The sequence below is a fragment of the Sciurus carolinensis genome, chromosome 2 (genome assembly GCF_902686445.1).
Source record: "Sciurus carolinensis chromosome 2, mSciCar1.2, whole genome shotgun sequence".
Taxonomy (NCBI): domain Eukaryota; kingdom Metazoa; phylum Chordata; class Mammalia; order Rodentia; family Sciuridae; genus Sciurus; species Sciurus carolinensis.
Genome location: NC_062214.1, coordinates 99,409,674 through 99,423,492, shown reverse-complemented (window position 1 = coordinate 99,423,492; position 13,819 = coordinate 99,409,674). Strand labels below are relative to the sequence as shown.

The 13,819-nt window shown below is 35.3% G+C and overlaps 1 protein-coding gene across 1 annotated transcript in view; it reads left to right on the top strand.

Annotated features, from left to right (window-relative positions):
- Unc13c (unc-13 homolog C) overlaps positions 1–13,819 on the top strand; it is a 613,741-nt gene that overhangs the window by 507,214 nt on the left and 92,708 nt on the right. The window contains 2 exon segments of the mRNA XM_047537684.1: positions 4,152–4,240; positions 10,348–10,497. Coding sequence (XP_047393640.1) covers positions 4,152–4,240; positions 10,348–10,497 — 239 coding nt within the window.

Here is a 13,819-nt window from a genome sequence, read left to right as displayed (position 1 = left end):
CTCAACTCCTTCCTCGAACATTTGGTAAATTCCTAGGCCTACAGGACTTTGGGATAGACATCCACACTAGAAGAGTAAGGTCAAGTTCTGTAAAAGAGAGATTTATAATAAAACAGTTATAAGAGCATTATAGGCACATAGAAAAAAGTACAGTTAATGCAAAGCTAAAGCTTCTCCTGACTGGGAGGGACATTTGAGGGAAGATTTGCAAAAGAAAGTGATAAGTAATTTGCATTTTAAAGAAAAAGTGAGGCTTAAGGAAAAAGAACCTAAGAGATACTGTGCCTACTGCTCTCTTTCTCAGACAATTTATTTCTATTCCAAAGTGCAGTGATATAAAATATCTCAGTGGTGTAAAAGCTCAATGACTCACTGTATGTGACTATGGTTTATTTTGCTCATGAGAACCAGTCTAGATTTTGGAATTTCCAAACCTTTCATAGAGTGTGAATGAAGGCTTAAATTATAAATTTAGAATTTTACTCAGTATCTTTAAACTGTCATTGCATATATTCCTCTTTACATGGAAATTTATTTATTTAGTCAGTCAATTAAGTTGTTGAGGTACACATGCTAATTCCATTTATAACTTAGAGTAAATGTACTAATAATGATTTTCAAATGATTGAAGATTTTTTCTGTTCTTTTTATTTTTAATAATAACCTTAAGTAATAGTACAATAACCCAAGTTTATTTCTATTATTAACACTTCTATAACTTGACTAAGTTTTAAATATTGCTGGAAAATATTATGTAGTTTTTTACCCTTCCAAAGTAGCTAATAATTTTGAAAATATGCCATTGGTAATTTAGACAATGAAATCTTAAATCCCAGTATATTATTTCTTAAAACTGTAGAAGGTTTGTAGGAGTAAGGAATATTTCCTCAATTTGGGCACATAAAGAAATATAGAAAGATTCAAGTATTGATAATTTTGCTACCTAACAAGATTATCTTATAATTATATAAATGTGATATATATGCCATTTTTCTCATTGTTGCAAAGACGTGTAATTTCCAAGAGTCATACATATTGACCTCAGAATTGCTGTGCCTATTTTAGTGGTATTATTTGGATCAGAAACTGAAACTAAAAATTTTCCCTTTTGATTTGTTTTCCTTTGACCTGGTTATATGACCAAAGCATTCCGTTTGAACCTACTTAGAAACACATTAAAACAAAGCATTAAAACTGTCATCCAATCTTCAAATTACTCTCTTCTGACAATTTCAGATTTTGAAGTAATAACCAGTTATTTGATAAGAAAGCTAGTCACCAAATACCTAGTGTAGCTTAAATAATTTTATGGGAAAATAACAATTTCATCCAAGTAGCCTACATAACCTTGTTTGTATAACTTAAAAGTTATTATACTAACAGGTAAACAAATCACCTCAGTGGGTATATCAAAGTAATATGAAAACCAAATACACATTTTAAATAAGAAGCAACCCCACCCTGTGTCTTGTAGAAAATGCTGTTTTCAGAGCCATTCTTTGGAGGTATAGGTAGGAAGCTGCTACCTATACCTGCAGGGATTCAAGGAACCTGTAGAACACCTTTTCTTTAATTCCATTTTTCCTACCGTTTTATACAATTGAAATCAAGTTAAAGTTGGAATTAGAGTAGTAAGAAAATACAATAATAAACATCCATCTTATAATGGTCCCTAGGATTGGAACAGGCAATCCACAAATGTTTTCTTCATTAAAGTTTAGGACGCCATGATTTACTAGGCTAATTGAATTTAAATGCTATTAGTCTTAGGTCTTTTAAAAGTAAGCATATACTCTCTTGTCAGGGTCCTCTCTGCCACATCCCACGTGGAGGAGGAAAGTGTTGACTGCCGGCGGAGGATGTTGGCGGTTTTTCTATTACCCAAAAACCTTATCTACTCAATAAACACTCGACAGCCAATGCTCTTTTTATTAGAGAGGGGGTGTGACGGGTCTGGTCATCCCAGTTGTGTCCTCTTTACAACGTTCAACCCCGAGTAGCCCAACTCTCTTTTATTCATAGACACACAGGTAAAGGGGGCAAGGACCGGGAGGAGCTTCTTCCGTGATGGACAGGATAGGGTGGAGTTAGGGGAGCCATTCACTTAAGGAATAATTCCATAAGGAGACAGGGAACCATTCCCACGCAGCGCCATTTGCCTCCCAGCAGTTCCTAGAAGCCAGGCCTCTGCATCACATGGCTCAACCTCCTCTAATTCCACTAAATAAGAATGGGCTTCTCACACTGTCTATTTGTCTTTCTGCATCACTGTCCTGCAGTTGGTTATAGCTCAACAGAATTCTTGGAATATACGAGACTCCAGGTGTTATATTTTCCCATTCTCAGGAAAGTCTGTGTGCTATTAGCCCATGTGTCTGTTCTGCAAGGGTAGTGAGCACATCTGATACTAGAAACAGATACAAGATAAAGACTAAAGAATCACACTGGCTCTGATAAAGGGACAGAAACTGAGCAATCTTAAAAATTACCTGGATTTGAGTTGAAACTGACATCAAGGATTGGTGTGATACAATCAGAAAAGTCTCAGATGACAAATGCAATTTTTGATTTTCATTTCAATGTTTTTAGTCATGTTCCTAGAGCCTAGAGCTACCCAGCTGATGAGAATGTGAATAATACTTCCTCCTAACCAATTCTTAGCATTATAAAGTGCTCTTGGAGGATTACAGAATTTAGGTCAAGTGTAAACTCAGGGAAACTTCTTTGTCCTGGACTAGGTCCCGGGAGATTAAACTGACATTGGATCCTATATTTATTTGATACGCTTCTTAGATTGTCTCATTTACAGTAAGCCATGGTTGAATTTTTTTACTCTCAAAAGTAGTCTTTATCCCTTCCTCTTCTTTTCAGTAGTAGATCAGCTTGTGCAAGAACTATAGATATTAATGGTAGGATACTAAATTTCTGAAGGATAAAGGAAGGAAGATTGACTTGCATTTTAATTTCAGAGAATATTCCAGGTTGTCTCTTACATGAATTTCTCTCTGCTTGATACATTAAATCTATTATAAAGTTTCATTTTGTTTACAAACAAAAATAGAAATTTCTAAATGCTTGGTCAAGTATATGTTAATCTTACACTGTAATTGAAAAAATAACTTCAAATTAATGGATTGGTGTGTCTATTATCTGTGTTTACTTATAGTAAGTTATTTGGTAATATTTACTAACATTATTTTAAGAGCAACTAAGATAAAAAGAAAATTATTTTCTAAAGTTTGCACTGTGTGAATGAGTATCAAAATTAAATTATTTGATTTGATTATTTTTCTTTTACCCCAAAATTTGCTCATGAGCTTATCTTCAAATTTAAATAATTGAGGTCCTAAAGAAAAATAAAATGTTAAAATTTGAATCTTGAACTCCAACTTACAAATGACACCATGGAAGAGAAGTCAGACCTATTATCTCCAGAGAAACAGAAGTACTTGGATAATTTGTTTTTGCCATTACTTTAAAATTATAAAGTTGGCAAAATATACCTTCCAAGAAGTAACAAGATGACACGAGTTTAGCATCTCTAATCCAAAATGTTCCAAACTCAAAATTTTCTGAGTGTCATGACATTGCTCAAAAAGTTTTAGATTTTGGAGCATTCCAAGTTTCAAAGTTTTGGATAACAAATGCTAACACAATAAAATCTAAGCAAATCTTCTAAAATATGACAAACTCTGAAATCTGAAACGTTTCTGGTCTCAGGTATTTTGGATTAGGTATACTCAACTTGTTCTCAAAAGTTACTTTTTAACTGAATTCATATTTTTAATGGATCTATGGCTTTACAGTGATATTGAAAATTGAAATATATTTTGAAGCAACACATGTTCAACTGTGAAAATATCATTCTCTCAAGGATGTTTCTGTCATGTCTTGAATCCCATTGCTGTAACCAACAAAACCTTTGCTATCTAGCCTTATTTGTGAGCATGCCATGCAATTCAAAATATTTTCCATATGCAAGAACCACCCCCCATTTCTTTATAATTTCCTAAACTTTTTAAATTGATTTCAAAGGTGAATAAAATGAAAAAATATGTGTTATTTGGATAGAAGAAGAAAATGCTTCTAATAGAAATAAAGGCATAATTCTCCAAAACTCCAAAGTAACATTGTTCATGATCTCTCTGCAGCTGGATCCTGAAGCTAGTACTATTCTAAAAGAACTACAAGTTAAACTCAATGGGGTTCTGGATGAGCTCAGCGTCACATACGGTGAAAGGTAAGTGGCCTGAGTAGCTATTATCTAAACCTGTTAGATTTCATTTATAATACTCCTGCCTTCAGTACTGTTCCTCTGACTGGCTAAATCCATTTAGCTTCCAGACCTGATCTAAGCATAGCCTCCTCTGGAAACTCTTTTGTGATCCCTTCCTCTAATAGTGATATCATGCCGAATGCTCCCCAGTACTCTATGCATCCTTCAGTTGGCTGCCACTTGGAACATCGTGCTGTGGGTTTTGATTTACTGGTCTGGTTTCCATCACTTTCTTCTGTGCTCCTTACGGGCTGGAATCATATCTCATACCTGTCTGCAATTCCAGCGTGTAGAGGTTGGCAACTGGCTATTGAAAGGATGGAGAAAGGAAAGGAGGAAGGAAAAAATTTTACATATGAAAGAAATATGAGTTGTGCTCATGCCATACATATTGATGCGGTTGTACTTCAGAATGCCTGAACCCCTAACCCTATATCAAATGAAGTCAGGATTCTTGTTTTTAAGGCTTAGAGATATGACTGCAACTCTCCCATGGGTAGGAGTTTGGAAACTACTGACATATCTACATTTTTTCCATATTAAAAAAAATCAACTTAGTCTGTATATGGTATGGTTCTAAAGTAAGAGAAGTTCATCATAGACAAATTTGATTTTGGTCCTGTGCAAGAATCATCTCATTTTCAAATGTTAAAACAGATAGAAAGCAAATATATCTTTGAAGAAGTTCATTAATTTAATATAGAATTTACTTTAAATATTAGTTTGCTACATGCCGACTTACCAATTTAAACTATGTGTTCAGTTTTCCAATGAGATTATAAAGGTTGCTTCTATGACAGGGACTTTCTATTTGAACACTACTCATTACTTATCACGTTTTCAAAAGATACATGATGAATAAACATTTACTGATTACCAATGTCTTTTTTAATCAGAAAGACTAAACAGAAGCAACACTGAAAGCAGTTTTTTCCTCACATACAAGAATAAAGCACAATAAATAAAAAACCCATATTATCCTTCTCTTAATGATCAGAAGTGCGTTAATAACTCCCTTAGCCAAGTGGCTTTATTGTTATGGAGCCAACCTCACACCTCAGGAACCTCCAGCAGTAAGAGATCAGGGTAGTTGCTGCCTCTGCTCAGTACTATTAGCTGGTCTGCATGACCCTACCTTCTTGGCCTGAATGTTAATCAGCAACCTTAAAGCATTATATGTGGAATTGGAGAGGAAGAAGTTGTTCAGAAATGTGGGGGTTCACTGGCCCTGACAATTAGCAATGGGGCTATGGCTCAGCCATTTCAGGCTTGCCTCTGGTCTGCTTGTACATTAATGTGTGGCTAACAGAAATATTGTTGCCTTCAGCTACAAAGGCAATAGGAGGAATTATTTAGCAAAGTTAGGGGAAGAAAAAATGAGTCAAGAGTAGCAAGACATGTTCAGAACTTCACAAAAAATAAAAAGAACTAGAATATAAATAAAGCAAACTAAACTACTTTCTGGAAAACATTCTGATGAGCAAGTGCTTTTCCTTGTATTTTGTTTTGTTTGAGAGGGAGGAAAGTTTGGTTTACAAAAGCTAAACTATGAATTCAGATTTGGAAAAAAAAAATTGGACAAATGTCAATTCTGAAGGAAGGTGTGGTGCCATTAGTAGGGCACCTGAAGTGATTATTTGTATAAAGTCAGATATTTTAGCCTAGATAATGAAACCTCTGACTACCCAGGACCCATTCCTTCATTAGTTTTTAAGTATGAAAAAGAACTTAGTACTTCATTCAATTAGGGCTATTTGGATTATTAGAGTAAACAGGACACATGTCACGCTTCCCTTATAAAAAGAATGATTATTATATGCTTGTTGCTATGAGACATCACACATAGGATGGATGGCAAGTTCACAGCAATCATTGCAAAGTCAAACTGGATAACTTTAGCCTCAATCCGTCCTTCCTTAGGTCTAAATTGGCAATATAAAGCTTTAAAAGTAAGTACATAATTAATTTCAAAAACCAGTTTAATGGTATATCATTAAAAAACACAATAAATTATTCTACTATGTGTACCAGCTAGGATGACTTTGCAATAAAGCCAGAGAAGAGACAAACCACACTTTTGAAACATGGGTAACTGGGTTCCTGATGCATGACTACATGAGTTCACTTCAGTGATTTATTAAAGATGTTCTTTAAATTTTCAAAACTTGTGCCACTTAGATTTTTGCTTTCACACATAGTTTTCAATTTTTTGTTTACTGCCTCTCTCTTACTGATACCTTTAGTTCCAGAGGCTGACTGGATTAAATATGCAAAGAACTCAGGAATATTTCATAGGAATTCTTCTATGAGTGTTTGGCTCCTTGGGTGCTCATAAAGTTTGTTTTTATTTAGTTGCACTATTTCTATTCAAGCTATTAAAGACTTTTTCAACCATAAAAAAAGAAAAAATGGAAGGAAGGAAAAAAGGAAGGAAGGAAGGAAGGAAAAAGGGAAAAAGAAAGAAAGAGGAAATACTTATTTGGTGAATTTACAAAAAAGATAGATAGAGACAAAGGCTTTGTAGGTGAAATGTAGGAGTTTACCCTGGATTCTTGCAAACATAGACTGTCATCGTCCATGATATACTGAGAACACTTCTTCCACATGCTTGATCCCACACACAGAGCTGGCTTCTGATTGAGTTTACAATATGGATCTATTTAAGAACCTGCTTTTCACATATTTGAAACATAAATTACATGCCCTTTGCTCAATCTATCATCTTATCCCAATGCCTTGATTTTGAGAATCAGTGTAAAAGAAAGTAGTTATTTCAAAGGTGATTATTATCAAAGCCAGCAGGATCATTGATGACCCAGTGGGAAATCAACTCATTAGAAACTTCTAACATTATTTGCCATTAGTTTCTATCTTGTCAAGTGTCTACTCCATTAGCCCCATTAAATACACACACACCTGCAAAGACTCAAACCTTCCCCACTTTTCCCATCATCCCTATTCTCTCGCTCTCTTGCAACTGCTACCTGACAAGAGGCCAAACACAGGTGCAGCCAGATAAAAGCCAAACAACCAGCATTTGGAATTCCTCTGGAAAAGAGTTTGAAAGAGCTTACTCCATTGAAACAGATAAATACAAAGATAGATAAGAAATGAGTCATACCCAGAGAGGAGGGGGTCAGCTGAGCTCCAAGGATCAAGGAACTAATACAAATGGCAAGTCTAGAGGGGTAAGAATGCTCTTCTCAACAGTAAAGAAAACCAAGGAGAAGTCAGGATCCAAAGATGGAGACAGGCTGGGCATGATGGTACATGCCTATAATCCCAGAGACTGGAGAGGCTAAGTCATGAAGAGGGCAAATTGGAAGCCAACCCCAGCCACTTAGACAATTAATGCTCAATAAATAAATAAATAAATAAATAAATAAATAAATAAATGGGGCTTGGATGTAGCTCAGTGATAAAGTACCCCTGGGTTCAATTCCCACAACAACAATAAAAAAGATGGGAGACAAGCCAAGCATAATGGTAGAAGTAGAATCAAGCCTTGAATTTATGCCCAAAATTATGGACCTGTTTACTAACCTGCTACTAAAGGACTAGAAATCAGAAAAACATCTAAGTTGTGTAATTTAAAATCTCTTAAAGATCCATGGCACTAGGTAAAAGGAAAAACTAAAAAAAGGAAGATCTCATATATGCTATAAGAACAAGTAGTTCTGCTTATTTTGTTAATTGATGTATTTTCAGCACCTAAAATAGTGATTGGCACATAGTAGACATTTATTAAGTATTTATATGTGGGTACATGAATAAGCATGTATTTTCTGTTTAATTCATAATGAGAGCATTATATAATGAAAATTCCTAAACTTCTATATAAAATTTGGGTAATTTACAGACTTTTCACGTATCATTAAAATCATTGTGTGTGGAAGAAGAATAGGACTGACTTGCTCTTAGTACTTTCAAATACTAAGTGGAATTCCCTCCTTATTATCATTCCAGTGACTTGACCATTTCCCAAGCTTTCATTTATTACCATTCTCCTAAGTTGTTGTATATGTGTGTGTGTGTGTGTGTGTGTGTGTGTATGTGTGTGTGTGCCTGTATATACTTATAATTATTCTTATTATCAGAAACATAGAAATATTGTTGGAAAAGTCTTAAAAATGAGACTGAGAGTCTCCACTACTTAAATCTGTTACTACTTGCCACACTTAGTTAAGAATCACCAATACTGCTACTGAGGACCTACAGAAGGAAAGTAGACAATGCAAAGGATTACTCTTCACAGACTCACTTAAATCCTGAGAGTGGTAAGCAGTCAAGGCAGGTGGAAGGAGATCATTCACTGTACATTCAACCAATATTTCTTTTTTGATAGCTTTATTGAGATATCAACATGCAAAAATTATAGATATTTAAGGTGAATAACCTTATGAAATGATCACAACACTCCAGCTAATTGACCCATGTGTCACCTCTATGGAGTCATCAATTGTGTTTATGGTGAGAAAATTTTATTGAAGATCTATCCTCTTAGCAATTTTCAATATACAATATTGAAAAATTTTAACTATTGTCCCTGTAATTTCCTAAGTATGTGCTATGGTGTCAGTAAATAATACTGAACAAAACAAAGTCCCTGCTCCTATGGAATGCATATTCTAGTAGAGGTAATAGGCAGCAAACAAATGAACTGAAAGTAGGCAGTGTGTCAAATAATGGACAATTAAGAAAAAATAAACAGTTAAGGAATGAGAATGATGGGAATGCCATTTTAGTTAGAGGACTCAAGGAAGACTTCTCTGAGTAAGAATCATTTGACTTGTGCCCAAACTGAAAGACCAAAATAGCCATGAGGATTTCCCTGGTGGAGGGTACATAACAGTGACCATAAGGTAAACATGCTCCTTGGAGCATCCAAGGACAGCAGGGAGACTGTTACAGCTGGACTGCAGTGAAGCTGAGAGAAGGGAGGCACGAAGTGACATTATTGAGATCGCCAGCACCAGCTCATATTGGACTTTGTGGTCTATGAAATGCTTCTATATTTGGTTACAATTCTGTTTGGAAGCTATTGATGATTTTTAATGAGGAAGAAGCACAATCCGGTCTCTTTTTAAAAGGATATCTAAAGAGGGTTGAACAGAAAGAAACTATTAGAAAATGAGCACACCAGTTTAGGTGAAAGATGTGGGTGTGTTGGTCTTAGTAGTGTTTTGGGAGGAATAAATCTTTTGATTTAGGACAGTTCGTTGACAGATTGGCTACAGGGAACTCAGATTTCCAAGTGGAAAGTTTGCACAGTCAGTTTAATAAAACAGTCTGGAGTGTGGGGTGTAAGTTGGGTCTGCACAAGTGAACTTGAGAATCACCAGTATGTAACTGGTATGGAAGCCATGGGCCTGGGCCATCTGGATGGGACAGTCAAGGGAGTGACTGTGAGGGACAACAGTGATCCAGAGATCAAGCCTGGAGGGTCCTGATGTAGGGTAAACAGAAAAAATGCAGTTGAATTTGAATTTCACATAAAGAGTGAATAATTTTTAGTATAGTTTGTTCCAAATATTACATGGACAGACTTACACTAAAAGTATTTACTATTTGAAATTCCAATTTAGTTATGCAACCTATGTTTTTATTTGGTTAAATTTGGCAACCCTACTGCAGTGGGTAGAGGTCAGGCAATTGAGAGAGAGCAGCCAGAGATGGTGGTAGAAAGTCAGGAGGGTATGGAGTTACCAAAAGCAAGTGAAGAAGGTGCATCACAATGCCAACAGTCTTTCTAGAGTAACGTTTTTCCAAAAAATACTCAGAAAAGCATACCAGCTGTTGCTTTCAGAGATGGAGGCTGAATGAACCCCATTCAAATTAATTCAATCTGAAAAGCTTTACTTTTATCTGCTTCACATGTAACAGTACCAAGTAAGCTTACATTGTAACCAATTTCTTTTTCTTTTTCACAGTTGAATATTAAGTTTGAGAACTAACAAGCAAGAGAATTCATGCTATGCTATTTGAAACAGATCAGACCCCTCGTGGTAGAATTAAAACAGCCCAGGAAAAATGTTTACTTTTATTCTAGAATTTATATTCTTCTTCTTTAGTTTCCAGCTTATAATTGAAGAATGCATAAAACAGATGAGTTTAGAACTAAATCAAATGAGAGCAAATGGAAATAGCACGTCTAATAAGAACAGTGCAGCAATGGATGCAGAGATTGTTTTAAGACCACTTATGGACTTCTTGGACAAAACGTAAGTGTTCTGCCCACTTTTACCTTTACTTATTGCTCTAAATTCCTTGACCGATAAGGTCTTACAAAAAATAATTGTTTTCTTCTATGCACAACAGCTTTAAGAGCATGTCTATAAAATAAGTGCATTCATTAAAGAGCAACATTTTATTTTATTACCAGGTAGAAAATAAATGAACAACTTTGTACATAAAAGGGAAAAAAATGAGAGGAAATAAATATTGTTAGCTAAGAGGGTTGTTGTTCTGAGGCATAGAGAGTTCAAATTTCATAGTCCTCAGATAGCAAATTGTTTTGCATGCTCCTGGACATAGAGAAAGACAGAATTGAGACCACAGTGTTTGATTTCATGTCAGAAACCTGCTGAAGAAGAAAAAGAATTCAGTGGGAAGGCAATCTGCCTGACTCAAGCCTCAGTATCCATGCATTGAGTGTCCATCTCCATCAAACCCTGTTCTAGACTCTGAAAAGCCAAGAAAACAAGGGTCAAAGTCCCTGGTATGAGAGCGATAACAGCCTAGTGGGGATGGGAGTGGTTGGGAATGGAGGCCTTACCAACCAACTAGGACAAAATGTCTGCTTCAGTGGTCACTGTTTGAGATGATGCTTCTTTGTCCCTATCCTCAACAGTTCTAATTTAGTAAGTTTGGTATAAGGTCAAAGCACCCATATTTTAAAATGTGTCCACAATTAAGAATCATTGCTCTAAAGCAACCTGAGACATGACTCCTTACACAACGGTACAGTTTGAGCAGCTCTAATTTAAAAATCTGAAAACTGAAAGACTGCAAGATCTGAACTTTTTTAGTGCCAATACAATTCTCAAAAAGTTTTAGATTTTGGAGGACTTCAGATTACAGAATTTTACTTAAGGGATCCTCAGCTGATGAAGTATATGCAAGTATCCCCAAATCTGAAAAACTCCAAAACATAAAACACTTCTGATTATAGGCATTTCAGATAGAAGAAGATTCAAACTGTACTCAAAACCAGAACTGAAAAAAGAGAAAAATAAGTAATAATATTCAATTCCTACACGTGCTTGTCACATATGGTAGTTTACATGTATTATCTCATTTATTATTGTTGTGACAAATTAACAACAGGAGCAAGATTTTAAAAAGAAGGATATAATGCTCTTCCTCAAAAATAAGACCAGCAAAGAATTAGTAGGGATAACTTCTTCTGAATGTTTAGAACTTCTATTTTAATTCCATTTCCTTTGATTATAATCTTACTGCATATATGACTAATGTTCCTATCAATTTAATTTCAGTATTTGGCAGAAAGATTAAATCTTATTTTCTTTTGTCTAGAAATATCTGGAAAATAGGTGAATAGGTAGGTAGATAATGAGAGGTAGATAAGCAAGTGAGTAAGTAAGTGGAAGAAGGAAGAAGAGAAAACGAAGAAAGGACAGAGATGCAAAGGAAGAAAGGGAGAAACAGAAAGATGAAATGCTTCTCTATATCTTTAGCTTCTTAATGCAGGCTGACACTCTAACCACATCATTCCCTTTGCATTCCTTGAAACTTTCTTCTTGTTATTTGACTCTTTTCTTGGACATTACAGAATTGAATCACTATAAACAACAGCATTTGAACTGAGCAATCTTGATTACATCTTCCATGGAGGGCCTTTAATTTTTAGAACACCAATGGATAGTTTGCAGACATACCATTTTTCATTTTAAAAAATTTGTTTTTGTTTAGTATTTTCTGTAACCAAAAAGTTGTGGAAGAGAAAGTATAGGATACAGGCAACATGTCAAAGTATAAGGACTTAGAATGCATTTCACCACCTATAAAATGGGGTAATTGAAAAAGTGGATTGACCCTTATTTTCCATGCATTTAGATCCTTGTTTTACTCAGGCTTAATTTTATAATTTTAATTATATTTTATTATATCATTTTTATGCCATTTTTTGTACTTTTTAGTAGAAAGAGGTAATGTACAAAGACAGAAAAGAATCTGTGAGCTTTAAAATTTTGCAAGTGATTTCAAATTTTTTGAAAAACATAAATGAGACATGGAAAGTTGCAGAAATTTCTAGAGCTAATTCAGAATGTATAACTTTAAAGCCACTGGATAAGATATTTAAAAGTCAGCTATTGACTTTGTTTTCAAAGAGTTAACAGTTTAGGAAGAACAATAAGAAAGTTGCACAAATAAATATAATAAGTGATAAAATGATAGTCTCTTGGGAGTGAGTAGAAATGTCCTTTGGGTTGGTTAATTTGAAGGTGAACAGTATCTGGATATATGGAAATGAGGGATAGGCATTCCAGGGGGAGGGATAACATCTGGGTAAGTTTTTACATCAGCATCACCAACTATATTACAGGAAATCTCTTCTGTCAGTTGTTTCAGTTAGCTTTTTCATTGCTGTGATCAAAAGACCTGACAAGAGCAATATTTGAGGAGGAAAGTTTATTTGGGGGCTCATAGTTTCAGAGGTCTCGGTCCATAGATAATTGGCTTCATTTCTTGGTGTGCAAGAACATCACGGTGGAAGAGTAATGGAGAAAAACAACTCAGAATATGGCAACTGGGAAGCAGAGTAAGAACTCTGCTCAACAGGGAGAAAACATATGCCCCAACGTCAGGCCCCTGTGACCCACCTCCTCCAGGTACAACATACTTGCCTATAGTTACACCCAGTTAATCTCTATCAGGAGATTAGTATACTGATTAGATTAAGACTCTCATAACCTCATCATTTCACCTCTAAACTCTCTTGCATTGTCTCACACATGATCTTTTGGGGGACACCTCACATCTATACCACAACACCAGTTATACACATGGCATTTGAGAACCATATGGTTAATTGTCTCTGTGTTCAGTCAATTTAGGTAGCTCAGATCGTAAAATACATGCTTTCTGGTTTGCATGATCAAATCGGTTAACTCTGCCTACATTAAGGAAGCAGTTACTAGGTTTCCCCTGAATTTTCAATTATTTTAAAAACAAACAATAGGGAACAGAGAGTCTTTAGAGTGATTTAGAGAAAATCCCCTTAGAAATCATGTTATAAATGCATAGGTTTTCTCTGTCTTCGTTCAGCCTCTGTAAATAAAACATCTTATTTCTTTATGGCTTCACTTCATAAAATGAGCTGTAAACTCCATTTCCAACTAGCAGAAACCCCATGAAGAGCTGCATACGTGTCACTGATTTTACTCCTGTTCTGGTTACAGCCTAAGCAGGGTTATTTACCCAGTCAAATACATGAGCTGACCACATACACAAGATCAGTTCTTAAACTCAGACCTTTAGAAAGCAGAAATGACATGTCTGCAGCAAAATTTGCCTATTTGT